Source organism: Apium graveolens, chromosome 4 (genome assembly GCF_009905375.1).
Source record: "Apium graveolens cultivar Ventura chromosome 4, ASM990537v1, whole genome shotgun sequence".
NCBI classification, from domain to species: Eukaryota; Viridiplantae; Streptophyta; class Magnoliopsida; order Apiales; family Apiaceae; genus Apium; species Apium graveolens.
Window position 1 is genome coordinate 735,377 of NC_133650.1, and position 27,151 is coordinate 762,527.

Genomic DNA, 27,151 nt, shown 5'->3' on the forward strand with positions numbered 1-27,151 from the left:
TAAACTGGAGTTTGCTCAAGTTGAATTTTGTGAAGCTTGTCAGAAAGAAAAAATGAAGATATCAAGTCATAAGTCAAAAACTGTGAATTCTATAAGTACTCCTTTGCAACTAATTCACATGGACTTGTTTGGGTCAGTAAATGTCTTATCAATCAAGGAAAAAATATGCACTTGTGATGATGGATGATTTCTCAAGATACATTTGGGTAGAGTTTATGCACTCTAAAGATGAAACTCCACATATCATAATTGAGCACATCAAGAAGATAGAAAAATAGGCTGAAGATTACAATTGTGTGAAAAGATTGAGAAGTGACAGTGGAACAGAATTCAGAAATGCTACATTGAGTGAATTCTGCAAAGGCAAAGGCATTGTTCAAGAATTCTCAGCTGCTAGAACACCTCAACAAAATGGAGTAGTTGAGAGAAAGAACAGAACATTAGTTGAAGCTGTCAGGTCAATGCCGCAAGATGCCAAGTTACCAACAAGTTTCTGGGAAGAAGCTGTTAACACTGCATTTTACACTCAGAACAGATATCTCATTAACAAGGCACATGGCAAGTCACCTTATTCAATCATGTCTAAAAGAAAGTCTACTGTAAAGCATCTTCATGTATTTAGAAGCAAGTGTTACATTTTGAAAGACAACTCTAAATATGTGGGAAAATTTGACTCAAAGGTTTTTGAAGCAATTTTTCTGGGATATTCACTGAAGAGAACAGCCTACAAAGTTTATGTGATTGATCAAAAGAAGATTATGGAGAGCATATATGTGACTTTTGATGATGACAAGTGTCCAGGCTTGGAATGCCTTGATGATAATGAAGCTGAAGCCCTTGCATTTGAAAACCTCAACATTGATAGTGATTCTGATGGGGAAGATGAAGTTAATGCACAACAGATAATGAATGAAGAGACTACTCAACAGGAAAATCATGAAAATGGAAGCTCATCTCAAACACCTGAATTTGATAGCACAAACTCAGGGGGAGAAAGAGAAGAAGAATCTAGCAGTCATACCAACAATGAAGAAAATGATGAAGGCACAAGTCATATCTGTCATGCAGGAAGAGCTGAATCAGTTTGAAAGAAGTTACTCAAATTACTCAAGGCTCTATATGGACTAAAACATGCACCTAGAGCTTGATATGACACACTGTCAGATTTCCTACTAAAGCATGGTTTTACTAGAGGCACCATAGACAAGACTCTCTTCTATAAGAAACATGGTGATGATATGATCTTAGTTCAGATATATGTGGATGATATCATCTTTGGTTCTACTAATGAAAAACTTTGCCAAAGATTCTCCAAGCTTATGCAAAGTGAATATGAAATGAGTATGATGGGGGAACTAAGTTACTTCCTTAGACTCCAAGTCAGTCAAAGAAGTGATGGTATCTTCATCAGCCAAACTAAGTATGTCAAGGATCTATTGAAGAAGTTTGGTATGGTTGATTATTCACCTACATATACACCTATGTCTACTGCAACAAAGTTGGATGAAGATAAAAAGGGAAAAAGTGTAGATATCTCAAGCTATAGAGGGATTATTGGATCATTGCTTTACTTAACAGCAAGTAGACCAGACATCATGTTTGCTACATGTCTATGTGCAAGATTTCAAGTCAATCCAAAAGAATCACATTTGATGGCTGTAAAGAGGATTTTCAGATATTTGAAGGGAACTCCAAACTTGGGATTATGGTATCCCAAGGGAACTGGTTTAGAAGCTGTTGATTACACAGATGCAGATTTTGCTGGATGCAGGGTTGACAGAAAAAGCACTAGTGGAAGCTGTCGATTTCTTGGACAAAGACTTGTATCCTAGTATAGCAAGAAACAAAAATCTTTGTCAACTTCTATAGCTGAGGCTGAATATATAGTTGCTGGAAGTTGTTGTGCTCAAGTGCTTTGGATTAAAAATCAGCTAATGGACTATGGCCTAGTGTTACACAAAATTCCAATTATGTGTGACAATACTAGTGCTATATCTATTGTAGCTAATCCAGTTAATCATTCTAGAACAAAGCACATTGATGTAAGGTACCATTTTATTAGAGAACATGCTGCAAATGGTACCATTGAGCTCATTTTTGTTCCAACAGAAAAACAATTAGCTGACATTTTTACTAAACCTTTGGATGAAGCAATTTTCACTAGACTTGTAGGTAAAATTGGAATGTTAAATTCTTCATCCTAAGGAAAGAACTCAGCTAATGTGTTGCAGCAGATTGATTTCTAGTAAATCAAAATTAATTTGATTTAACCAGGAAATTAACTGGAATATGAATTATAAATATTTCAGAAATCTCTGCATATTTATTTTTCAAATTTAAAAATTTAACTTGGAATTTTTCAAATTCTAAGTAAACTACTTAATTGTTAATTTACATCTTTAATATGTAAAATTAATACAAGACAAAATTGCAATAACCAAAAGTATATAAAGAATTGAGTTCTCGATAAGTCAAATTGACTTCTTGACAAGTCATTTTAGGACTTCTCGAGTGAGTCCTCGATAAGTCAATTACTGACTTCTCGAGTGACTTTTCGATAGGCTTAATATGGCTTATCGATAAGTCTTTGTAGAGTTATCTAGTAGTGTTAATTCACATAGTTCTCTACAAGTGTAATTTTTGAATTTTCAATAACTCAGAACTGAAATAATTAATTTAATAAATTATTTTGGTAAATTACTTTTGGAAAATTTATTCTAATTTTATTTTGAACTTATTCAAATAAAAGTTGGAATTAATTCAGTCCACTTTTTGGACAAACTGGGTATTTATTTGACATCTCGATAAGTCAATTTTGAGTTCTTCAAAAGAGTAATTTAAAATGACTTCTCGATATGTACTTCATTTCTTAAAATGACTTCTCGATAGACAAACTCCAAACGTCTATTTTTGAGTTCTCGACAAGTCATTTACTTTTACTATAAATACTCAGACTTCTCGATACATACACATACTTACAACTTTCGAGATCTAAATTGACCTAGCCTTTCAAGAAAAAACCCATTTCTCTCTCGTTTCTACTCCTTTCTCAAAAATTCTTCTTACCCATTCTCTCTTACTATACTACAATGGCACAAAACACTATTAGAGCAACTATCCCAGAGAAAGGAACAAACTACTTGGCTTTTACTGATACTAACCAAGCCCCGGACAGTTTCAAGGGGTTTGTGAAATTTCTGTCTGAATCTTACATTGCAGGAGCCTTGACTGCTAATCCAATGTTACTTGGATGTGTTGCATGCTTTTTGGACTACAGCTGTGGTGAGGACTGTGATGCATGATGATGTTGTATCCATGGTAGTGACTTGCTCAGTTGGAGGTCAACAAATTGAGTTTTGAAAGACATATGTCATAGCCTATTTGTTTATTCGAGGATTTAACTCAACTCAAATAAGAATGTAACAAGTAAATAGTGTATCTACCGTCAAAGAGATCTCTCAAAGTAACATATGTCAAAGGATTCAGAAACAATGTTCATCTACAGAATTGAGGAATTAATTCACTGGAAGAAGTTCAAAAAATTGATCAAGCCTCAGTGATATAAATCAAGATTGTGGATTTAATCAAGTGACAGAGATCTTGTCAGGGTATCAGATAATTACAGGGATTTAGTCTGAAGAAAATCAAGTTATCAAAGTTAAGACATGAAGAAACGTTACGGAAGTTAGTCACTCATGAACCAGACAGTACATCGAGTGTCAACATTGAAGTGGTGGAATTGATTCATAATTGACAGTGATTTTCAGAAGAATGGTTGCTGTTGAAGAGTAGTATTAATTCTCTATTAATTAATTAAGTCATATAGTTTAATTAAGAAAATAAATTATATCTGCAAAGATTTATTTATTTATTAATTGAATTAATTGATTAATTAATTCTGAATTAATATTATGAATTTTCAGAATTGATTTTGAATTTATATTCAATATTAATTCAGCATGACAATCAATTGAACTAGTATGACAATCAGATTGTCATACCGAAAGTCATGCTAGTTCAAATTGATTGTCATACCGAAAGTTCTACCAGCTATGGGATTGTGTTGCTAGTTCAACAGATTGTCATGCTGATTGTCTTGCTAGTTCAAGTGATTGTCTCACCGATTGTCATGCTAGTTCAAAAGATTGTCTCACCGAAAGTCATGCCAATTCTCAGATAGTCATGCTAGTTCAATTGATTCTGTTGAGTGAATTATTAAAGACAAGCATCAGAAGACATTCATTCAGAACATCAACAAACTCAAGAACAAGAAACAGCAGCAGCCGAAAAATATTCAACTCTCAACTGCAACTTTAAGATAATTAATTTCTAGGAATCAAAGTTAAATCTAAACCACTAGAAATCATTCACTTGTTCTTGTGTAACTATCTAGCGGATCAAAATCCCAAGAACTTAATCTCAAATTGCTTCTAGCATTTGATCTTTTTATTGCAAAAATAGAAAAAGTTCATGTCGAATTTATTCTAGATTTGTGATAATTAATTTGAGATTAATCCCTTGTAATCGATACCGTTGTTGTAATACCTTTCAAGTTTAATAATAGTTTTATTTAACTTGAATTTTGTTTCAATTTTTATTCCGCATTAAATTCTATTAAACGGTATAGTTTGTATTCAACCCCCCCTTCTACAAACATATTGGGACCTAATAAGTTTAATGAGCAGGATGTGAACCTAGCTTTGGGACTGCCTACTACAAATCTGGTGGAGGTGCCAACTCCTGATGAGCTGATTGAGTTTCTGGACTTCATCAACTATGGTGGAAGAATCAACTTATCAAGCCTGGACAGAAGTAATCTAAGGAAGGAAGAGAGCCTTTACATGCAGGAAGACTGGATATGACAACATTTCAAGTGTGGTGCAAAAGCTGGTGTATTCAATTGCCCACAACAGGCACTTGAATGTTGGTCTGCTGATCCTGGAAGACTTGCAACCAGACTAACTATGCCCATGTCAGCTAGAGGTAAGGAAATTTTCTTCCCTAGATTTATTATGTCCACTTTAAATAATAAAGTAGCTGACATACACCTACTGAATGGTATAGATAGTACTAAAATAGGCAATTGTAAGCAAGTGTCCAAAATAATATTTGGCTCACTTACTACAAAGAATAAGGTCAATGTAAGTCTGAAAATCACTCCATTTATGTTGGAGAGGTTTAGGACTTACCCTTATCCTATGTCTGATATGAGATCTAATACACAATCTAGCACAGCTATGATTCCTGAACCTGTAGAAGTACAAACACAGGAACACCAACAGGGATCTTCCCAAGCTGCAACCATTCTTTCACAACCTTTAGAAGCTAGGAAACCAACTACCTCATCTTCTCAAAAGGATGAGGTAAGTAAAAAGAAGATAAACCTAACTATGATAACCGAGAGTGGTGAGGAGATAGCTGAAAAAGAATCACCTCTGGTCAAAAGATCCAAAAGGAGTAAACAAACTGAGCTGACCACTCTAGCCACTTCTGCATCCTCCCAACATGATGCAGTTGTAAAAACAACCAGTAGTGAGTCTGCACAGCCTGCACAAGAAGCAATTCAAGTGTATGGTAGGAGAAACAAGGAAGGCACACACTGTGAGGACACATCTCTTGAAACTCCCTCATTCATTCAGGGGGAGCTGCCAACACTCACAACTGAGCACCAAATTCTAATATCTAAAATTTCTTCTATTCCAATTCCACCTGAATCCACTTCTCAAGTGCAACAAAAGTCAAGTGACTTAGCTCAAGAAGCTTTGCTCACCATCCAGGCACTCCATTTAGATGGTGAGAGGCTACATGCCGGGGTAGACCTTGATGACACCATCACAAACATGGGGGTATAATCAGTTTTTACCGAAGACCCCATGAATACCTCTAATGCACCTTCATGTGCAAAACAGTTTTCACAGACTGAAAGGTTTGAGGGTAGTACTCCTGAGGGGGAGCTATCTAAATCCTCTCCAATTCAATTGGAGGTTCCTCAAGTAGGGACAACTCCCCTCACAACCCTAGCAGAAATTTCCTTGGCAGTTGAAGCTAGGAGTACAATTGCCCATGATCCTATCATAGGTGAGGCAAGTATAGCACATTCAAGTTCCAGTGTGCTGCAAGGTACACAAGGGTTTGAGACTGGTGTACATGACAGTAACCCAGTCAAATCCCCTCCAATTCAATTGGAGGTTCCCACTACAAGTGGAGGACAACACACTATCAAAACCGCAGAGCAATCTGTGAGTCAAACTGTGACCCCGGTCACAGGTGTTTCTGATGAACCATCCACCTCACAACCTCAACAACCTCACATACTCTCTCAGTGGCTGCAAAAATCTGCTTCTCAACCAGCTTCTGTAGATGATCTAATAGTAGAGCAGATATCTGGACTGGACAACATCTCACAGCATCTCTTGACTTCAAATATGAGCAACCAGGACTATGAAGCTATCATGCTTGCTTACAATGAAGAGGTTGAGGAGCAAAAGGAGAAAATTGTCGATGATGCTGAGCAAGATGGGAATGTGGATGCATGGCTGTCTGATGATTTTGCCTTGGAGATGAATCAAGTTTTGGCCAGATTCAGAGAAGAGTATGTTACTATTCAGGACAGCAATGCAAAAGACTTGAGTCCAGAAGCTGTCTATGATGCCATTACATATGTATACAAAGCTAGCTCAAAGCATTTCATCTGTTTGGTAAGGTTCTTAAAATCAAGCTTACTGGCCATGAAGACAGAATCAGAAAACTGGTGAATGAGAAGATGGACAGGATCATACCATCTCAAGAGCAGATCTCTGCCAAATTCAAGCATTTTACTGAGCAAATGGCTAGGATGGATCTTGCCTCTATTGAGAAGGAAGTCAAAAACCTCAAACTGTCTTTCATCAATCTTCACACAGTTGTCCAGCAGCAAATCACTCACTCAAATGACACTAAGGTCAAGCTGGAACAACTTCACAAGAGCAGATATGAGCCTTCAGCCTTGCTAATGGAAGGGATCAAATAGGCTGTAGAAGAACACTTTGGCACATCTAACAGATCTTATCAGCCTGGATCTACCTCAACCAATTTGCAAATTCAGTCTTTACAAACTCAAATCTCAGCATTGCAAGAATCCAGGTTCAAGCTTTGAATTCTCTTGTCAAAAGATAACAAACAGATATCCAGACCCTGGTGGACTCCCATAAGCATCTTCAAATGCAGAATTTTATAGCTTTGGGAGCCATCATGGGTAAACTCAACATACCACTACCTTATTTGCCTGAACAAGTAAGGCCTGAAATCCCTACTCCCCTTCTAATGCCTGTCAACAAGACTAAGGGGGAGATAGAGGCTAGGTTGACACGATCAAGGTCATCTCAACAGCAAGTCCAGGGTGCTGAAAAGAAATCTAAAGAAGTTGATCTTGACATGGAGAGACTTATTAGGGCTGCTGAAGGACCTAGTCTAAGCAGAGAGTTTGATAAACTACTCACAACTTTAAAAGCTTCTCTCAATAATAATCACTTCACATACAAGAAGGCCCTGGACAAGACAATTAATTTCATAAGAGTGATCATGGTCAATCAGGATGACTTTTTGCGTAAGAGGATAGTGATCAATGCAAATGACTCAGGGACAGACAAATGTATGCAGGTGTCCCTCAATTACCTTGTCTCAAGGAGGGCATCTGAGTTAGATATCTTCATCAGCAAAGTTAAAGTTATAACTCATGAAGATATCATGCTATTAACTGAATTGAGAGATGCTCAAGTGGTTGCCTTTCCTGAAGCATATCTACAGCCAAACAAGGGTATAGCATACATCTGTCCAAACACCAAATAATTCAAATATTTTAATATCCCCAAACAGTGTGTCATGAGCAACAAGAAGCTTATCATGATCCTAGGAACTGGCTTAAGAGCTAAGAAAAATAAGAACAATGATGATATAGAAATGATAAAGCTACTGAGGAGATATCTGGACAATGCAGAAGCCAACTTGCCCAAAACACAAATCAACAAGGATGACTTGGATGATGATGAGCAGAATAAAAGATGATCAAAATCCTTCTGGCTCAAATCCAAGTCAGTCCAGTAAGCCATCTGGCAGCAAGGTTGGAGAGAAGAAGAAGGAGGATGACAAGAAAAATGAAGAAAGGAAGAGAAGAGGTGAGAGGAAGAGCAGAAAGCCTCATGATGATTCAGAAACTCATAAAACCCTAAATATCCAAACACAGCCAACTTAAACCTCAGCTCAACCTACAACATCAACTATCTCAAACATCAAACCTTCCCAAACATCTAAGCCAAAATTTCTGTACAAACAAACAGCCAACTCTTTCCTAAAAATTCCAATCACCTCAAGCCAAACTAATCTCAAGAAAATGACAACCCTACCTTTAGCCAAGCCCTCACTAAAATTCAAGCACAAATCTATTGGGAGAAAACCTAAGAAAGTCAAGCCTACAAAGAAAGAAGAAGTCACTGAAAGGTCCATCTGGAATTATTTTAGGGGTCTGACTTTCTACCTCTAAATTGGTGCACCTCAGATGAAGACCATTTCCAACATCTAGCTGAGGAAATAGTTAGAATCTGGTTTGTATCCCTGAGAGAAGTTAGAATTTATTTTGAAGATGGGACATTCACTTTTCTTGGAAATGACTTAATGGATTCTTTGTCTCCAACAGAAATTAAGAGAGTGATAAGTTTGTTAAAGGAAAAGGATACTGCTACAAGAGCCCGGAGATCAGTTCTAGTTCTAGATGAATGGTTGATTAAAAGGGAGGAAACAAAGAAAAGAAATGAGACTGAAGCTTAAGAAAGAAGAATGAGGCATGATGAAGAAATAGATATGTATATAAAAAGATCTGAAGAGTTGAAAGGAAAATGAATGAGCAGAATTTCCAAAGATGGGAGATTTCTAAACATCAAAGCTGGTGGATTCTCAAGATTCTGCATAGAGGTTATAGACAATGGTTATCCTAAGGCAGCAAGACAAAAACTTGTAAAAGCTCTAAGTGGAACACTTATCATAGAAGAACTTGAAATTCTTGACCACTTGAAGGATAAACTTAGAGAAGAAGTAGACACAAAAACTATCTTTACCTGATACTTGTAACCATTGAACCTTGTGAATCTTATGTTGTACAAGTTGTAATTCTATCAAGCTTTATGTATTAATTTTATTTTCCATCACTTTAAACTTGGGGTTAGTCTTGTTAACAGACATGAATTTGTGTTAAGCAATCTTCTCACAAATTGGGGGAGATTGTTGTATAAGACATGCATGTACTTTAACAAGACTAAGACATTTTGTCAACCCTAAGTAAGTTGTATTGTTATCTTAATTTGTATTTTGTACTTGTAACACTTAAAATCTGTAAAAATGTCAAAGGAGCAGACTGGAGCCTTTTTCTATAAACAGTGTCAAGCCTAAGATTTCTATCTGGAAGAAGATCAAGAAGATCATGCCTTAGAAGAATTATGAAGAAGCTTGGAGTTGAATAAATCTGTTTTAGGAAAAATACTTATGTCAAGATCTCTACAAGTCACAGATTTAATGTTATAGAGAAGTCATTCGAGAACTCCATAATAGCTTATAGAGAACTCAGAGATATCGACAAGCCAAATTGAAGACATGAAGATTGGAGATATCGACAAGTCATTTATTCACTAGAGAACTCAGAGTTATCGACAAGTCAACATTCATTAGAGAACTCTGAGTTATCGATAAGTCAAGTTCCACTAGAGAACTCAGAGATATCGATAAGTCAAAATTCACTAGAGATCTCAGAGATATCGATAAGTTAAAATTCACTAGAGAAATCTGAGATATCGACAAGTTAAATTTGACTAGAGAACTCTGAGATATCGACAAGTCAAGAAGCCACTAGAGAACTAAGAGTTATCGATAAGTCAAAGTGAAGATGTGAAGACTAGAGATCTCGACAAGCCTCAATTCTCTTATAGAGAACTGAAGACCTCTACAAGCCAAACTAAATATAGAGTATTAGAGATCTCAATAAGCCAATATACTTATCGAGATGTCAAGTTTTCTATAGACCTAAATTGGAGATCTCGAGGTAAAATCTCAAAGTACAAAGTTGCAGATCATTTCAATATCCAAGATTAACAATCAACAAACAATCCAAACAGCTGGATTGACAAGTCTACAAAAAGCAGTTTGAAGAATGTGCAAGATCAATGGTGAAGAGTAACTAACAAAGGAAGATCAAAGTGAACATGGGGTGCCAAGATATGCTAAGCCAGAAATGGAAGATCTACTTTTCTATAAATAGAAATGACAAGTGACGGTTTAGAAAAACTAATAGTATGTCTTATTGTACACTGTGTAAACCAACAGTTAACTAAGTTATAAAGTTAACACTGGTCCTTTAGTCAGTTGCAACAATTTAGATAGTATCTTGTAACACTCTCAAGAAAGAAGCTAAGCTCTTTAACACCAAAGAGCCTACAAATTTTGTAGCAAAATATATTTAATTTTAATACAAAATTAAGTGAGTTTTGAAAAGATCTAGCGCCAATGATAATTCCAGATCACCCCGGGGTCCTCTCCTTGTGCTACCCGGGCTCATCCTCTATTTGAGCAGAAATGATGGCGGTGTGTGGTGTAGCTGTAGGATGGGCTCCTGCAAAACAAAATCGGAGGGGGCGACGTCCCCGCGGCACCTCCGGTGTGAGAATGAGAAGGGGTTTTGGAGAAGAAAGGGTAAAATAGGAATTACTCGAATATATATATGGTGTGTGTATAGGTGTGAAGGTAGTAAAGATTCTGTAATACCCAATATACACCTTTTGTTCAGCCTTTTATAGGCTTCCCATTAAGGTTTAGGGATTTGTACCTTGGATCTGGACCGTAGGTGAGGCCTGGACTGAAAGACGCATGGACGTCTATGATGAGCTAAAGTACTTCTGGATCCGGACCGTTGGAAGGTTTTGGATCCGGACCACCTGGACGGTGGTGATACTGCCACGCGTCCTGGAGTCCTACGTGGTCATTGCTAATTGGGCCCTGGGCTCTTCTTTATGGGCCTATACTAATATGGGCTATCATTACGAATTAACCGAAACTTTACCACCTTTATGTATTAAAACTCTGAGGAAAGTTCTATGGAGACCACTTTTTCATCGGAGACCTTGGAAACCACATATGTTCTGCAATCAAAACACTATAAAATATATTATTTTCTGAAGTATGTTCTACAAGTATCACTAATTCATTAAAATTGTTGAAAATCATTTAAGTTTAATAATTAAAATTTGTATGTTCTGCAAGCTAAACAAATGTTCTGCAAACTTAACATGTTTTGCAGAATAAAATATTTTTATAATGTTTTACATACAGTACATATATGATATTCAAGATTTTGAATAAAATAATGATCATTGTAAAGTATGATTCGCAAAATAATATGTTTTGCAATATTTTTATGCAATATTTTACTTGCAGAACATAAGTGGCTTCCAAAAAAAAGTGGTCTCCATAGAACTTAACTCTTACTGCTCTTGTTTTATTACTACTAACAATATGAATTAGGAGAAAGTAAACTAGTTTTTTTTAAAACCCCATGTTGTCATAAAGAAGACATCATTCAAGTACACTTGAAAGCTAACAACATTAACCAGAAGAGTACGGAGGAAGCTGGACTTCTCCAATTTCATCATTATAAAGTAAGCATGTTTAAGCTCATGATTATGATACTTCAAATTATGCATTTTTAATTTAAAAATAACCGAGTCTTAGCAATAAAAAAACTAGTAATTGCATACATTTGAATATTTTTGTACTTGCTGCAAAAAGATCTTTTTATGTTAAATTATCAATTTTGCAGTAACTAATAGCAAAAATAATTGACCTCTTACTGATTATATCAAACATTTGATCTTACAAGTGTTTAACTCCATAATGCACCTATCGTTTCAATTATTTACTTGATTCTTAAGGTAAAGCTACTCATGTTTCTTAAGAATATACTAGTATTAAAATAGTAACAAAGCAATAAACTTCAAATTTTTCATTTTAACTGTCAGTTTGATTTTTTTGCACACATCTCAAAATACATTGATTTTAACTCCGTCTGTTTCATTTTAAACGTCGCTTGACTTTTCTGCACATATCTTAAAATGCATGGACAACATAGTAAAATTTATTATTTTTAACTTTTTTTGTAAATAAAAAATTAAGTTTGGTCAAAAACAAAATTAAAAATTATTATTTTAAATATACAGTTAAAGAAATTAAAAATGTGTGCAGAAAAATCAAACAGCTATTCAAAACTGATACAGAGAGTACTCTTTATTCTTTACCGATGCAAATAATTATAGTCAGGTCCAGCTTTAATCTTTTTCAAAAATTAAACTTTTAATAAAAAGTTTGTAATACTTTAAAATTATTTAATAAGAAACACATGCCTGTGATAGTAACTCCATGGAAATGAACAAAAAGAAAAGAGAGAAAATAGAAGGAGAAGCAAGAAATAAACACAAACACTAAACGACGAAGAGAGGGAATGTATATTCCTTTGATTGACTGTTTTTCAATTTTTTTATTTTTCTATGTTTTGTCAATTTTCATAGGAGGTCCCTTTATAACAGCTAGTGGACATGACATGATTACATTTAACACAGTGGACCTGATTTTTCAGTAAAAGAAAAACACTTTTTCTGCACTTGCTTATGGATCAACCCCTTCAACTTTCTAATGGCTTCATAGTTGGACTTGGGCCTCACTTTACCAGCTAGTGTAGGAAAGTGGTTTACATTTTTAGCCTGTCCCTGTCTGTGGCATTTCATGAATGTGGAATAATATTATGCTCCCTCCGTCCCACCGGGGTTGTTTGGTTCAGAAGTCGGTATGAGTTTGGAATCAGAAATCGGGTTAAGCTGGTATGGGGATGAGGAATGATTCTTCATACTATGTGTTTGGTTCAATTCTGAAATGAATACGTTTAATTTTATATATAATAATAGATAGCTCAATTTTGATTCTAATATTATGTGTAATTAAGTATATATAGTGCATTAAAATTAGGTTCTTATACAATTTATAAATAAAAATTTAATAAAAAGGTATATTGTTAGTATAATATACTTTACCCAATAGATAATAATTTAATATTTTTGAATAAATTAAATCTTAACAATTGGCATCAAATATTAATAATATATCAAATTAAAAAATGTGTGAACTGAAATTATATTTAATTGTAGAAATAAGATTAATAATAAAAATAAAAATGATACATCATACCCACCTTCCCCCTAAGGTATCAAATTTGATTCCTAGTGGGTTTCAAGTATGCGTTTCAACTAATAAAAATTATGAACAAAACACTATGTATGAGTTTGAAATGTACAAAACTCATACCTGATATCCAAATTTCCTGAAACAAACGACCCATAGATTCTTTACGTCGGCAGACTGGGTTCGACATGTATTTTAAAATTACTTTTAATAATAGTTTCTTAATTTTTTATTTATTTTTTCTTCTAAATAAAAATATGATGTTTAAATTTTTATATAAAAAAAATTAAAAAAATATGTGTAGCTATATTTTACGGTAGTCTTAAAATGCGTATCAATGAGAAAAAACATAAAGAAATGAGGTTAGAAGGAGCGGAACGAGAAATATAGTGCAATAAGAACTGAATAATATTTAGAGACCGAACTAAATTATTTTATATTTTTCCAAACCTGTGCTCCTTCCGGTCCCCCTAGTTCCGCCCATTGTATATTAGAATTACTTTTTTATCCCGCTTATAAAATATTGCTACGATGAGGTTGAGATATACGCATGCATAACGAGGGAGGTAACTTCTAAAAAAATGACATGGAAGGTAGTTTTTATAAAATGAACTCCAACATGTCCGATAAAAAAGTAGAATCAATGATAAATACTGGACCAACTCGACTTTCTAATTTATATTTTTACTTGCAGAATATATATGATACCCCGATTTCCGATGAAAATCTGGTATTCATGGAACTTAACTGATGTAGCTACACAATTTTATTTAAAGTGTCAAAGGTGAATTACTGTTTTATTAATCAGAGATCAGAAGATGGTGGGGGGGGGGGGACCTTGTTTAAAAAAAAAACTATGATGGGCTTATTGAATGTGTGTAAAATTCAAGTAAAAATTGGTTGCAGTTGATAATGGTGGGGTGGTGGAGGACTAATTATTATACTAAAAGCTTTTTCTCACAAAGGTAAAAAAAATAGGTGTATGCTCAGATTAGTACACAACAGAATGGCATGCATGAGTGTTAAGATTCAAAAGATATGGTGATATAACCAAAGATTACATTTTTAAAAAATCTCACTCATTTTGCATCTGTTATTACTGTTCCTGCACAGTCAATACAGGGTCTTTTCTTTAGATGTTGATACAAGGCGGGCCATTAAAATGTTTGATTGGTTTGTATTCAGTTCTCATCCATATATACAAGGCGCTGAGTAATCATGTGTTCGCGGAAAATTTTCGTCGATTGATTTAATACTAAAAAGGAGTATAGGAGCACATCAATCTATATGCATTTAAATTTTTGGTCTTAGGTTCTTCTCATCAGCGAAAATTATGAGGTCAAGTATATATCTATCTCAACTCTCTATATATCAGTGAAATTAGAATTTTAAAAGAGTCGGGATTAAATAAAAATTATATTTGTAACAGTTTTTTTTGTAATTTTACGAATTCTACAAAGGATGGAGTAAAATAATTCTATTGTTTTTCGGATATTAATCGGAACTTCAGCCTAGTTGCTCTTCCGCTAGTTCCTCCCTGTCTTTCTGACCAGAGTTTGACCAAACTGATTAGGTTAAAGTTGCATAATTTTGTTGGAATGTATGGTATTATAACAATGATCACCTTCAAAATGTGTTCTGGTAGATGGAAAGTAAGCTCATAAAAGGCCCTTTCTGTAGAAAATGCATCTTCTGATCATGCTAAAAACATAAAAAGGGTGAAATGTATGTGTTAGTTTTTATTTTATTGGGAAGCCAAGTGTGACCAAAAGCAACACAATTGTAATGTCATGTGTCTCTGTAGAAAAATACAAGACAAGCAGATGAGTTATTCATACTCCACACTTCTCTCTTTTCACTTTCAAGAACCTAACCCTACACTATTCTGAGTCAGCCCATGTCATCCCAAAAATGAGAAAACCAACTCATTTTTATCCATTTCAGGCCCAAGAAAACAAGAAAAGACACAAAATATAATCATTATGATGTTAAATAAAGAAAAAAGAAAAGAAGAAGCTAAGTAGCTAAGCTAAGCATGCTGTTTGTTTAGTGCACCCCACTGATATAGTCCATGCTTACATGCTCTCCACTGAACCAGCATTAAATTCTACCACTCTTACTCCAGGGCTTTTCTTGATTCAACAATTTTTAAAACAATGTCAATGATTCATTTACTGTTTATTGTTCTTCTTGTTTGTTCTTGTTTTACTAGAATTGAGTGTTCATTGTCTGATTGTGACAAGATCACACAGTTACCTGGCCAACCTCAAGTGGGCTTTCAGCAGTTCTCAGGTTATGTTACTGTAGATAGTAACAAGAGAGAAAGAGCTCTTTTTTACTACTTTGTTGAAGCTGAGATTGATCCTGCTTCCAAGCCTTTGGTTCTTTGGTTGAATGGAGGTATCAAAATTTCTTTCCTTTAATGCACTAATCAACCATTTTTATTGATTTGTCGAATTCTCGTATCCCCGCACTCATCATGCTTCTTAGGCACTGACATTGTAATTGTTAATTCTTGGTAGGGCCTGGTTGTTCTTCTCTTGGTGTTGGAGCATTTTCTGAGAATGGGCCTTTTAGACCAAATGGGGATGTTTTAGTCAAGAATGATTACAGTTGGAACTCAGGTAAAATTATTAGAATTTAAAGCATAGTTTTCTGAAGTTAATTATTGTTCCAAGATTTCTGCACAATGGTATTTTCAGAATCAAAGACAATGTACTTGTATATTTGTATTAATGTTTGTATGTTAATGTCTTTTATATGGAATTGTAGAGGCAAATATGCTGTATTTGGAGACTCCAGCAGGGGTAGGGTTTTCTTATTCAACTGATTCATCTACAATGACAATGAATGATGAAATAACAGGTGTGAATCATACATTTTCATTTTTTGTAAATTTGTGTTTCCCATTTTACATTTCTCAAGAACTAGCTTCCACAAGTGGAACATGAACAGTGAGTTAAAAAGATAGAAAAGGAAAGATTTACAAGCATATCCTTTTTCTTGAGAATCTTGAAAGAGGATATGCATTTATCCAAAAATCCAACTTTGAATAGCCTTTAATCAATCTCATAATAATGATAGATTGTTCTTTTTCAAGTGCAGATTTCAAGAATGTAGTTTAGTTAAGTACACTGATTAGAAGAGGAGTTAAGAAAAGATACATTACTTTAAAGTTATGCCTTTTCTAAAGCTTTGTTCAACTTTTGATATTGAAGCCAGGGATAATCTTGTGTTTATGAAACGCTGGTTCTTGAAGTTTCCTCAGTATAGGCAGAGAGAGTTGTTTATAACAGGAGAAAGCTATGCAGGTTTGTATTTGTCGTTGCCTATCGCGAACTAGTTCTTGATATTTTTCCGGTTTGTAATATTTGACCAGTTCTTGAATCAGGTCATTACATTCCTCAGCTTGCGCAGCTCATGATTCAATCCAATAAAAAGCAAAAGATCTTCAATTTGAAAGGAATTGCGGTAATCATCAGATTTGTTTGTGTTTAATTTTTATGAATGATTTTAAGATCAAATATTGAGTGACCTAATTACACTTCCTTGTTTGCATGAAGTAATAACACCAGAGAAGAATTTTAAATTTGTTCTCCTCTCTTCTTTTAAAGCTAGGTAATCCAGTTTTAGAATACACGACAGACTTCAATTCCAGGGCTGAATTCTTCTGGTCTCATGGACTAATATCAGATTCAACATACAGTATCTTTACTTCTGTATGCAACTATTCTCGCTATGTAAGTGAATATTACAGAGATTCGGTTTCACCCTTATGTTCAAGGGTGATGAGTGAAGTTACTAAAGAAACTAGTAGATTTGTGGACAAATATGATGTTACACTTGATGTCTGCATTTCATCAGTGTTTGCTCAGTCTAAGATTATTAGCCCTCAGGTAATCTAATTGTTAAAAATGACATTGTCGTCATTAGAAACTTATATTGAAGGTACTTCATGTGATCATGATGCTGTTCGAATAATAATTCTTGCAGCAGGTTTCTGAGAGAATAGATGTATGCTTGGAAGACGAAACTGTTAAGTATCTTAACCGGAAAGATGTCCAGAAGGCTCTTCATGCTCGGCTTGTTGGAGTCCGTAAGTGGGATGTTTGCAGCAGGTGTGGCTTCTAGTTCTAGACACAGTTTACATGTAAAAGTAGTATGCAGAATTGAAAACACTTTCTTTACATATATAAACATAAGAATGTTCTAATTAAAGCATTTATCTTCTTTTTCACAAAAGCATTCTAGATTATGAGCTGCTCAACATTGAGATACCTACAATATCACTAGTTGGATCACTTGTCAAGGAAGGAATACCTGTTTTGGTCTACAGGTACAGAGATTTACGATTTTCCATTTCCTAAACATCAACTAAATCCGGTGAAAGTTTCATTGCTAACTAATATATACAGTGGAGATCAGGATTCTGTCATTCCATTGACTGGAAGCCGAACCTTGGTGCGTGGCCTGGCAAAACAATTAGGACTGAACACAACTGTACCTTACAGAGTTTGGTTCGAAGGGCAGCAGGTATAAACTCTATTCTGTACAGTTTTCGATTAGCTAAAACCTTCAGCTTTGTTAAATAAAGAGGAAGAAATAGGAATAGGAATTAACTCCTTGAAAAATAAGATAAATTCAAAGTGAATACAAAGAGCGGAAAAGTTGCAAAATGCACTCGATTCATAAAGATCCACCATTTGATGCCTGCAACAACGTTTAGTTCATATGCCCCTAGTACTCGATGATTAATGAGTGTGTGTGATTATATAAGTCGATACTCTCTTAATTATAATTTGGTTTGTGAAGGTTGGTGGATGGACTCAAGTTTACGGTGATATACTATCATTTGCAACCATACGAGGAGCTGCTCATGAAGTTCCTTTTTCACAGCCGGAGCGATCTCTGGTTCTATTTAAATCATTCCTGAAAGGCAGGCCTTTGCCAGAAATGTTCTCATGATACATCAACAACGTCCTAGGAGAGTAAATAGATTGAGATTTGTTGTTGTAAGTAGTTAGTCTTGTGTTTCCCATATATGTTATGGTGTCTCCTGTATCAAAGATTCAAAATCTTTGTACAAAGATTCAACTGACTTCCCAGTGATCATTCTTCAGAACTGAAGAACAATCCATACCGCAATTGCTTTTATTAATTATTCATTATTTTTAAGCTGGTGTTCACTGTTAATTTAGCTGTTCCAGTTCCAGTGTTCAACTTTTTTATCCCGTTATTTAACTTCTATTTTCTTTTAAATTTTATAAGGCCAGGTTGAAGCGTTTTATGCAAATCATTTCTCTTATGCTCTCTATTCAAAAAAACTTCCAATCAGTTAAGAATAGATTTATAAAGATTTCGTACAATTATGATAGACTGCAAAATCTCCAGATTATATATGTACATTGGAAATCTAGGAAGTATTGATGGCAGATTCTGATTCCCTACGTTGCATTTGTCAATTGCTCTATATACCCATCAAATGTATAAGTCATTGTACAAGAAAAAATATCAGAGAACTAAAGGTAAAGCCAAGAATAAAGAAACAGAAAGATGAGAGCAGCAGATAGGCAAGAGCAGCATCAAGAAGCAGGAAGCTGATAGATGGAGGCAATCGATTAACCAGTTGACAAATAAGCAATGTCCACGGTGGGACTCCATGGATACAAAGTTCAGTTAATTCAACAATAAGAACTTATCTCAGGAGTGATACCTTCTGCAGAAGGTGCAAAAGACACTGGCCACACAGAGGAGCATTAAGAAACGTATCAGAGGGTTCAGGTTCAGCTTGCTAGGGGGGGGGGCATTAGAAAAAGAAAGCATAAGCTCACATTACTCACACAAATAATCTTATCTAATTGAAATAGTACAGTTGCTGTAATGCTGTCACTTGCGTAGAGGGTCCCAGGCCGATAGGAGAGGCAGTTGAGGTCCCTGGCCGATAGGAGAGGCAGTTTTGTCGAGATTAACCAAGACTAGGGAAGTTTACAACCATAATGCAAGCACTCTCGGGTAAACGAGTATACAAACAAGGGATATGCTATTTGGCGAGGGAAGGGCTGCTAGGCCACAGTAGCGAGCACTGTATACTGCAACTGTAGCCCTTATCTTAGGCAAAAGGCTGGAAGAGCTAGAGGCATAGTAACTGAGGAAAAGATCAAGACCATCAAGGGTATAAAGAGGCACCAAGTTGCTTACTGAGGTCTCCCAGAGCACCCACCTCCTTGGTGTTGGAGCTGGAAGAGGCCCTTACAAAATAACGATGGGCGATTTACTAGAACTATTTGGATACAATTCTGCTGCAAGGCAAGCTCGTAAATCATATATCCCTCAAGCACCTATGGTTGCCGGCAATATTAATAACTTACATGCTCATTACCCCGGTCAGGGCTACAAGGCTTGTCCGATTATGGCTATTCTACAAGCTCATAATCAGAAGGACCAGAACCAGAAACCTGTTCAGCCGAGAAGCTAATTTACGAGCATAACTTCATCAGGGATTCAGGGCTCATGGTAACAATCCTAAATCCAAGCCAGTGGATTACAATCAGCCGCATTTAACATTTAAGCTATTCCAGTTTCTGTTTGTAAATTAAGCGGGACATGTTCTTTGGAATGCAAATTTGTGATGGTCTGTAATGCCATGGCAGCATTTTGAATTTTGATGGTATTGTACAGATGTACTCTAGAAGATCAAATAGAACAATAAATAACAGTCAAACTAGGTCAACTGTTTCACAAAGAAAATGGCTAATAACAAGTTAATTATTATGGCACTGGGGATAATAAATTTACTCTTATAAAGAGTAAAGAATAAGGAGGTAAGATGAGAAAATCCTAATGACAATTGATCATCATTCAAACAAAACTGAAAATTTTCAATTAGAGAGTACTATAACTTAGAATATTCTATCAATTATCAAATAACTTAAAATCTAAGATGAACAGAATCTACTTGTACAGTTATACTTATACATGCCTTTTAAGGGAACATACAGACTAGAAAGACATTACAAGGGAGACTTACTGTAATGCATCGTCCCCCACCTCAATTGTAGCATCACCTCTCAGGTCAGGTACAATAGCTTATTCCCCTTCTTCCGGGAAGGGATAGGTGGTGACTGGTGAGTCCAGATGAATGTTTACACGGCAATTGGCTCGGGCAATGACTCTGGTGGGGCACCACTGCTGCCATTGAGAACAGTAACATTACCATCAGAATCGACATCAACAATAACAGAATCACCCTCCTTGATCTCTCTGGAAAGCATCTTCTCAGCCATGCTGTCCTCCAAGAGTCTCATTATGGCTCTTCTTAGAGGCCTGGCTCCATAGCTTGGATTGTAACCTTCCTCAACCACTCTGTCAGTAAACCTCTCTGTAACTTGGAGTTCAATGTCTTTACCCTTCAGCCTCTCAAACACTTCCTTCAGCATAATATCTGCAATCTCCTTCACCTCAAGCTTGGTGAGCTGCCTAAATACAATCATCTCATCCAATCTATTAAGGAACTCTGGCCTAAAATACTGTTTGAGTTCCTCAGTAACCAGGCTCTTGATACGGTTATAACTGCTATCCTTCTCATCGTAATCAAGATCGAAACCTATACGGCGACCTCCCTTCTCAATCACACTACTTCCAACATTTGATGTCATAATTAAGAGTGTGTTCTTGAAGTCAACAGTTCTACCTTTGCTATCTGTCAACCTCCCATCCTCCAGAATCTGAAGCATCATATTAAAAACATCAGGGTGAGCCTTCTCAATCTCATCAAATAGAACCACTGTGTAGGGACGGCGTCTGACAGCTTCAGTTAGCTGACCACCTTCTGTATACCCAACATAACCAGGAGGTGAACCAATAAGCTTTGAGACCGTGTGCCTTTCCATAAATTCACTCATATCAAGCCGGATCATAGCTTCTTCAGAGCCAAAGTAGTACGTAGCCAATGTCTTTGCCAGCTCTGACTTTCCAACCCCAGTTGGACCAGAAAAGATAAAACTAGCAATGGGCCTATTAGGATTCTTAAGTCCAACTCTGGCACGACGAATAGCACGGCTAATGGCTTTAACAGCTTCATCCTGACCAATGATTCGTGTGTGAAGGGTCTCTTCCATGTTCAGGAGTTTGTCAGATTCATCAGATGATACTTTATCGACGGGTATCCCGGTCCATGAAGAGACAATGTGCTGAATATCCACTTCTGTAACCATGGGACCCTCATCCCCTGCCTCGGTCTCTGCCTTGGTCATCTCTTTGTTTCTGTCTACAAGAGCTGATATCTGTGTCTTCAAGTCTGTTTCTCTATCACGCAACTCCCCAGCCTGTTCAAATATTAAAGTATGCGGGATTAAGTAAAAAACATTAAAAAAAATATTTTTGAGCACCATAGACAGATACATAAAGATGCAAAAACTTGGGAGAAAATGGCTGCCTCCTATAATCAAGAACCATCTTTCTTGTTTATACCGCTGCAAACAAGTCCATTCAAGCCAGACTTTGCCAGAGCAAGGCTACTGATAATAAACCAATCAATATTTTCCATCTACTAAGACTACAATATAAAAATAAAATTAATTAGGCTGACACCAGACTAAAAGTTCCTCTGGTGATATGTACCTTTTCAAAGTCCTGGCCACGAACAGCTTCATTCTTCTCTTTTGTTATCTGCCTAAGCTCTTTTTCGAGCTCTCTGGCTTCCTCTGGAAGCTGCAAAGAACGTAAATATTATACAAATCCCTTGAGAAACAACAAACAAAAACAGCTTAACTATATACCTGTGCATGACGAAGTCTGACCCTTGAACCAGCTTCATCTATTAGGTCAATTGCTTTGTCGGGAAGAAAGCGATCACTGTTACATTAGAGCAATCAGATGCAATAACTTAACAGAAGAAAAAAAATGAGATACAACACTGAAGTCTGAAGGACTTCAACAACGGAATAAGTGGAACAAGCCACAACTACTTCCCACTAAGGTAAGAAGGTAACTATGACGCAAAGCCTTATAGAAACACAGTATAAGTTAAGCAATCAATTATGTTGTGTTTGATTAGGGTGAATGGAATGGATGAAATTAAAGGCAAGTACTGGGAATTGGAGGGAAGATTTGGAGTAAAGATGTGGTGCAAATTTTTTATGATAAGAATTGCCAATAGGGAAGGAAATGGATGTAGTAAGAAATGGAGCATTCCCTCTCAAATTGGGGTGTTTAAATTATAGTTTTAGGTGGTTAGAAATGGAATTGGCCAAAGAAAGAAAGTTTTGAACATTGAACCATTTTTTACTTAAAATCTCATTCTATTTCATTCACCCCAAGCAAACACAAAATTAGATATTTAAGTAAACAAATCTTGATGAAGCACAAAATAGAAGTGGCAACATCACTAATACACACAGTAGACGAAAAATCAATTAGAGAGATGGAGACATTTAAAATTAGTGAATTCATCAAGGTAAAGAAATGAATCAGTGACCACCGCTATTATTGTCAGTTGTTCACACTTTACAAGAACATCATAGACTCCTAGTACTTGCTATCAATATACATCTGCCTAGCTAAAGGGAACAGAAGAAGATATTTCCCTGATAAGAGCTAGAATTTTAGAAACTAACTTAATTAATTACAACAAAAATACCACCCTTGACCCGTTATATTAAGGCTAATTTGGAAATGGAAGTTTGAAAAAGATCAGCAATATTTCACATAACAAGAGTTACAGATTACACAAACAAATAGGTACCTCCCAGCCATAGAGAAAAAGATCGAAAGGTAAAAGATAATACAATACAGAAGACAAACTCATATGGAAATTGGAACCACCGAGCCATGTACCTTATGTATTGGTATGAAAGCTGTGCTGCAGAAACTAGTGATTCATCGGTATATCGAAGTTTGTGGTGAATCTCATATCGCTCCCTCAGCCCTTTAAGAATCTGTATGGTTTCATCCACAGAGGGTTCAGGCACCTTGACTGGCTGAAATCGCCTTTCTAGTGCAGGGTCCTTCTCAATGTGCTTTCTGTACTCGTCAAGAGTTGTAGCACCAATGCACTGAACAATACAACATAGCATTTTATTACTTTGAAAAGGCAATATGACAGCAAACACCTACGACACTTGAGGTCAAGATAGATTGCACATGATATGCAAAATGCATTGAAAACTAATTGAGCAGCTTTCTTTATCAATTATCATAAGCTCTCAGGTTGAGCTGCATCTGGTTAAGGTGCTGGTGCTATAATTATGAACACCAAAAAACACTATTTGTTATATCATTCAAACATAGTATACTCAAGTATATATAACGCTTACTACTATAAAAACTGACAAAATAATACAAATTCCACTTTAGTGACAGCCGATCAAGGAACAACTCTATGCATCTATATACACAACCACATTTGGATTCAACGATCTAGTATTTATTTTATGTGCATCAACTCAGACAAGGGAAGGACTATAAACAAATAATAGACCATGATACATTTCAGCTTCTAACCTGCAGTTCTCCTCTAGCCAGGGCTGGTTTTAGAATGTTTGCAGCATCAATGGCACCCTCTGCAGCTCCAGCTCCAATTAAAGTGTGAACCTCATCAATGAACAGGATTATTTCATCACTTTGCTTAATTTCCTCCATAAGCTTCTTTAGCCTCTCTTCAAACTCTCCACGATATTTTGTTCCAGCAACAAGAAGACCCATATCAAGGGTTATAACCTGAACATAAAGACATATAAATCTCAGAACGAGCTCCAAACACAAAAAATATGAAACCAGTATCGAGGAAAATCCTCCCAACATATAAAGTTGGTGCCCAATATTATAACTTTGTAACAGGAAAAAATTTCAAGACTGCATATATCTTCCAACTGCCTGGTTATATACCATGTAACATGCACTTAATAATATAACCAAAAAAAAGGTTTTATGAGCTATAGGCCATATGTTTTTACTAATCTTATTCTTCTGCACAGATTTTTTCAACATTTATTAAAATCATAATTACCTTTTTCCCCTCTATTGTTTCCGGTACATCACCATTTGCAATCCTTTGAGCAAGGCCTTCTGCAATGGCTGTTTTTCCAACACCAGGTTCTCCAATTAGGCAGGGATTGTTTTTCGTACGTCGACCCAGAATTTGAGTAACACGTTCAATTTGTGGCTGCCTTCCCACAACAGGATCCAATTTACCCTACAACATGCAAAAGTGGAGTTCCTATATCAATATTTGAAATCATCTATGACATCTGAAAAGTGAACAGGACAACAAACAAACTCACCTCCTCTGCTAGCTTTGTTAGGTTGGTACCATATTCCTCCAGTGTAGGCATCTTGTTGCCAGAGCTTCCACCTCCAACAGTAGCACCAGCTTCCACACTTTCCCCAACCATTCGAATAACCTGTTACCAAAATTATAACGTCATATTAGTGGATTATAGTTGATGTACTAGCAAGAAAATGTGAAGGTTGTATCTCTTGCCTGTGTGCGAATGTTATTAGGGTCAGCACCTAGATTCTCAAGAACTCGTGCTGCTACACCTTCACCCTCACGTAGCAGCCCCAGCAACAAGTGCTCAGATCCAATATAATTATGACCTAAAATAGTGGGGTTAGTCAATCAGCTTGTATACATTAACTGTACGGTATTCATTAGTGATGTTGGTCATATATTGTTGAAAATGATCAAAAAATAACAACAAATAGCGGAAATTGACAGGAAAGAGATTGGTGAAGCTACCTAATTGACGGGCTTCTTCTAGTGAGAGTTCTAAAACACGCTTTGCACGCGGAGTAAAAGGAATCTCAACAGCAACAAATCCACTACCCCTACCAATGATCTTTTCTACTTCCACACGTGCATCTTTCAAATTAATACCCATTGACTTGAGCACTTTAGCAGCTATGCCAGTGCCCTCGCCAATAAGACCCAACAATATCTGCTCTGTGCCAACAAAATTGTGACCGAGCCTCCTTGCCTCCTCTTGTGCAAGCATAATAACTTTAATAGCTTTCTCCGTGAACCTCTCAAACATAGCCTTTGGTGCAATTCGGCTAGCTCTTCCACGTTGGACAGAGGTCGAAGCTGCCACCCTTGAATGAAAACTTTGGCCAGATTTTCCAATCATATCTAAAGCATTGGCTCCTCGTAATCCTGAAAAACCTCTAACCCTCGATGGAACATTATGTACGGTACACATCATCTTCACCGTCCTTCTCGACGTTCTGGTCTTCCCAGATTTTGGTTGAGCAATCCTCTCTCCAGCAACTGAAGATGGGAAGCTGGTCGACTGAACCAAAGCCCCGGCCATGACTGTCACCAAGCAATCTGCAAAATATCAATAATATCACTCACACATATTTGCCTCCGAAAAACAAGAATGCAACCTAAACATTTCCATAAAACTGAACTTCAACTTGTCGATAAGTTCACAAATAGCAAATCCAAAAGCATTTAGAGAAAATCTCAATCTTGTCAGTATACGGCTATACGTAGATTACAAATCACATATGTGTTGTCTAATCTGTATAACCTTCCCCCGAGGAAAAACAATAAATATAGCAACAATACATAATCACGTCCAGTAGCCGACAAATTCACAATACAACTAAATTTGAAATTCGACCAGAAAGCATAACCGACAACCGACAATCGACAATCCTTTTCCTAAAATCCATTAACACTACGCAATTAAACATATCATTTCACTGACAGCTCGAATTAATACACAATACAATCCAATTATCAACAAATTCAACACAATTAATCTTGTCAGTATACGACTATACGTAAATTACAAATCATATACGTAAATTACAAATCATGTACGTAGTGTCTAATCTGTATAACCTTCTCCCGAGGAAAAACAATAAATATAGCAACAATACATAATCACGTCCAGTAGTCGACAAATTCACAATACAGCTAAATTTAAAATTCTACCAGCAAGCACAACCGATAACCAATAATCGACAATCCTTTTCCTAAATTCCATTAGAATTACGCAATTAAACACATCATTTCACTGACAGCTCAAATTAACACACAATACAATCTAATTATCAACAAACTCAACATAACTAAACACAAAATGACTTAAAATCAATTAATTACAACCTAATTGAGCAAAACAATCAACAAATCGAAGACGTATTGAAACCCTAAACGAAGACTAAAATACACAAAACACGCATAACGATATATAGACACAAAACATGTAAGTATAATTAAGATAAGGATGATAAAAACGTAGGTGAAAAAATGGTGTACCTGAAGACGAAGATGAGTAGATGAAAAAGAGGAAAAGAAAGAAAGAAAAATAAAAGGATATGAGAAGAGACCAGAGAGGGGCTGAAGATTAGATAGATTGGCTGCACTGTGGATATATATTATATTGTGGTACTTTTTTATATTAATTTTAATTACAATATTAATTTATTATTTTACAAAAAATCTGAGAACCGACTTGTTTCGACAGTGAAGTTATGAATTTTTGACTCACCGCAATTAGTTCAGCTGATTTAGGCCGGAACTTTATTTCTTTCGTTCTACATACTTAGATTTAATTAAGAATCGTGATGCTAGAATGTTACGTTGTCCCTTTTTAGAATTAGTTGATCCCAAAATTTTAAATTCGATTATAAGTAAATATTCGAATTTAAGTAGTGGTATTGAAAGTGGGATATATATTATGCGTGAAATGATCCCGACACATAATTATTGAAAAAATATGTCTTGTTATGTGAATTTATTTAATTGTGTATTTGAGTTTGAACAAATATGTAAGTATTTTAAAAAAATTGGGTAATTGAGAATGATAATAAAGTTGGAAATTTATGTAGTCAAAAGAAGGTTTGGTTTTACATTTAGAGAGTGTGATTATTTATTTATGAAATTTGTTTTGTG

General features: G+C 35.9%; 2 protein-coding genes across 3 annotated transcripts; one reads left to right on the forward strand and one right to left on the reverse strand.

Annotated features, from left to right (window-relative positions):
• Window positions 1-15,137: 15,137 nt before the first annotated feature.
• Window positions 15,138-18,423, forward strand: LOC141717414 (serine carboxypeptidase-like 45). Of its 2 annotated transcripts, none has more exons than XM_074519459.1 (10): window positions 15,138-15,648; window positions 15,771-15,872; window positions 16,021-16,113; window positions 16,467-16,559; window positions 16,640-16,719; window positions 16,863-17,144; window positions 17,242-17,366; window positions 17,492-17,584; window positions 17,664-17,781; window positions 18,061-18,423. In XM_074519459.1, exons 1-10 carry the CDS (start codon window positions 15,405-15,407, stop codon window positions 18,211-18,213), a joined length of 1,383 nt encoding a protein of 460 aa, XP_074375560.1. In that variant the 5' UTR covers window positions 15,138-15,404; the 3' UTR covers window positions 18,214-18,423. The 2 variants fall into 2 exon arrangements, with proteins under 2 accessions (XP_074375560.1, XP_074375561.1); XM_074519460.1 differs by having other exon boundaries at window positions 17,245-17,366.
• Window positions 18,424-20,102: 1,679 nt separating this feature from the next.
• Window positions 20,103-26,660, reverse strand: LOC141717415 (ATP-dependent Clp protease ATP-binding subunit ClpA homolog CD4B, chloroplastic-like). Its single transcript, XM_074519461.1, has 10 exons — window positions 26,516-26,660; window positions 24,986-25,573; window positions 24,728-24,843; window positions 24,528-24,647; window positions 24,254-24,439; window positions 23,749-23,964; window positions 23,083-23,300; window positions 22,026-22,101; window positions 21,868-21,957; window positions 20,103-21,572 (listed from the first exon to the last, which is right to left on the reverse strand). The coding sequence occupies exons 2-10, from the start codon at window positions 25,554-25,556 to the stop codon at window positions 20,391-20,393; spliced, it is 2,775 nt and encodes a 924-aa protein (XP_074375562.1). The 5' UTR covers window positions 25,557-25,573; window positions 26,516-26,660; the 3' UTR covers window positions 20,103-20,390.
• Window positions 26,661-27,151: the final 491 nt, after the last annotated feature.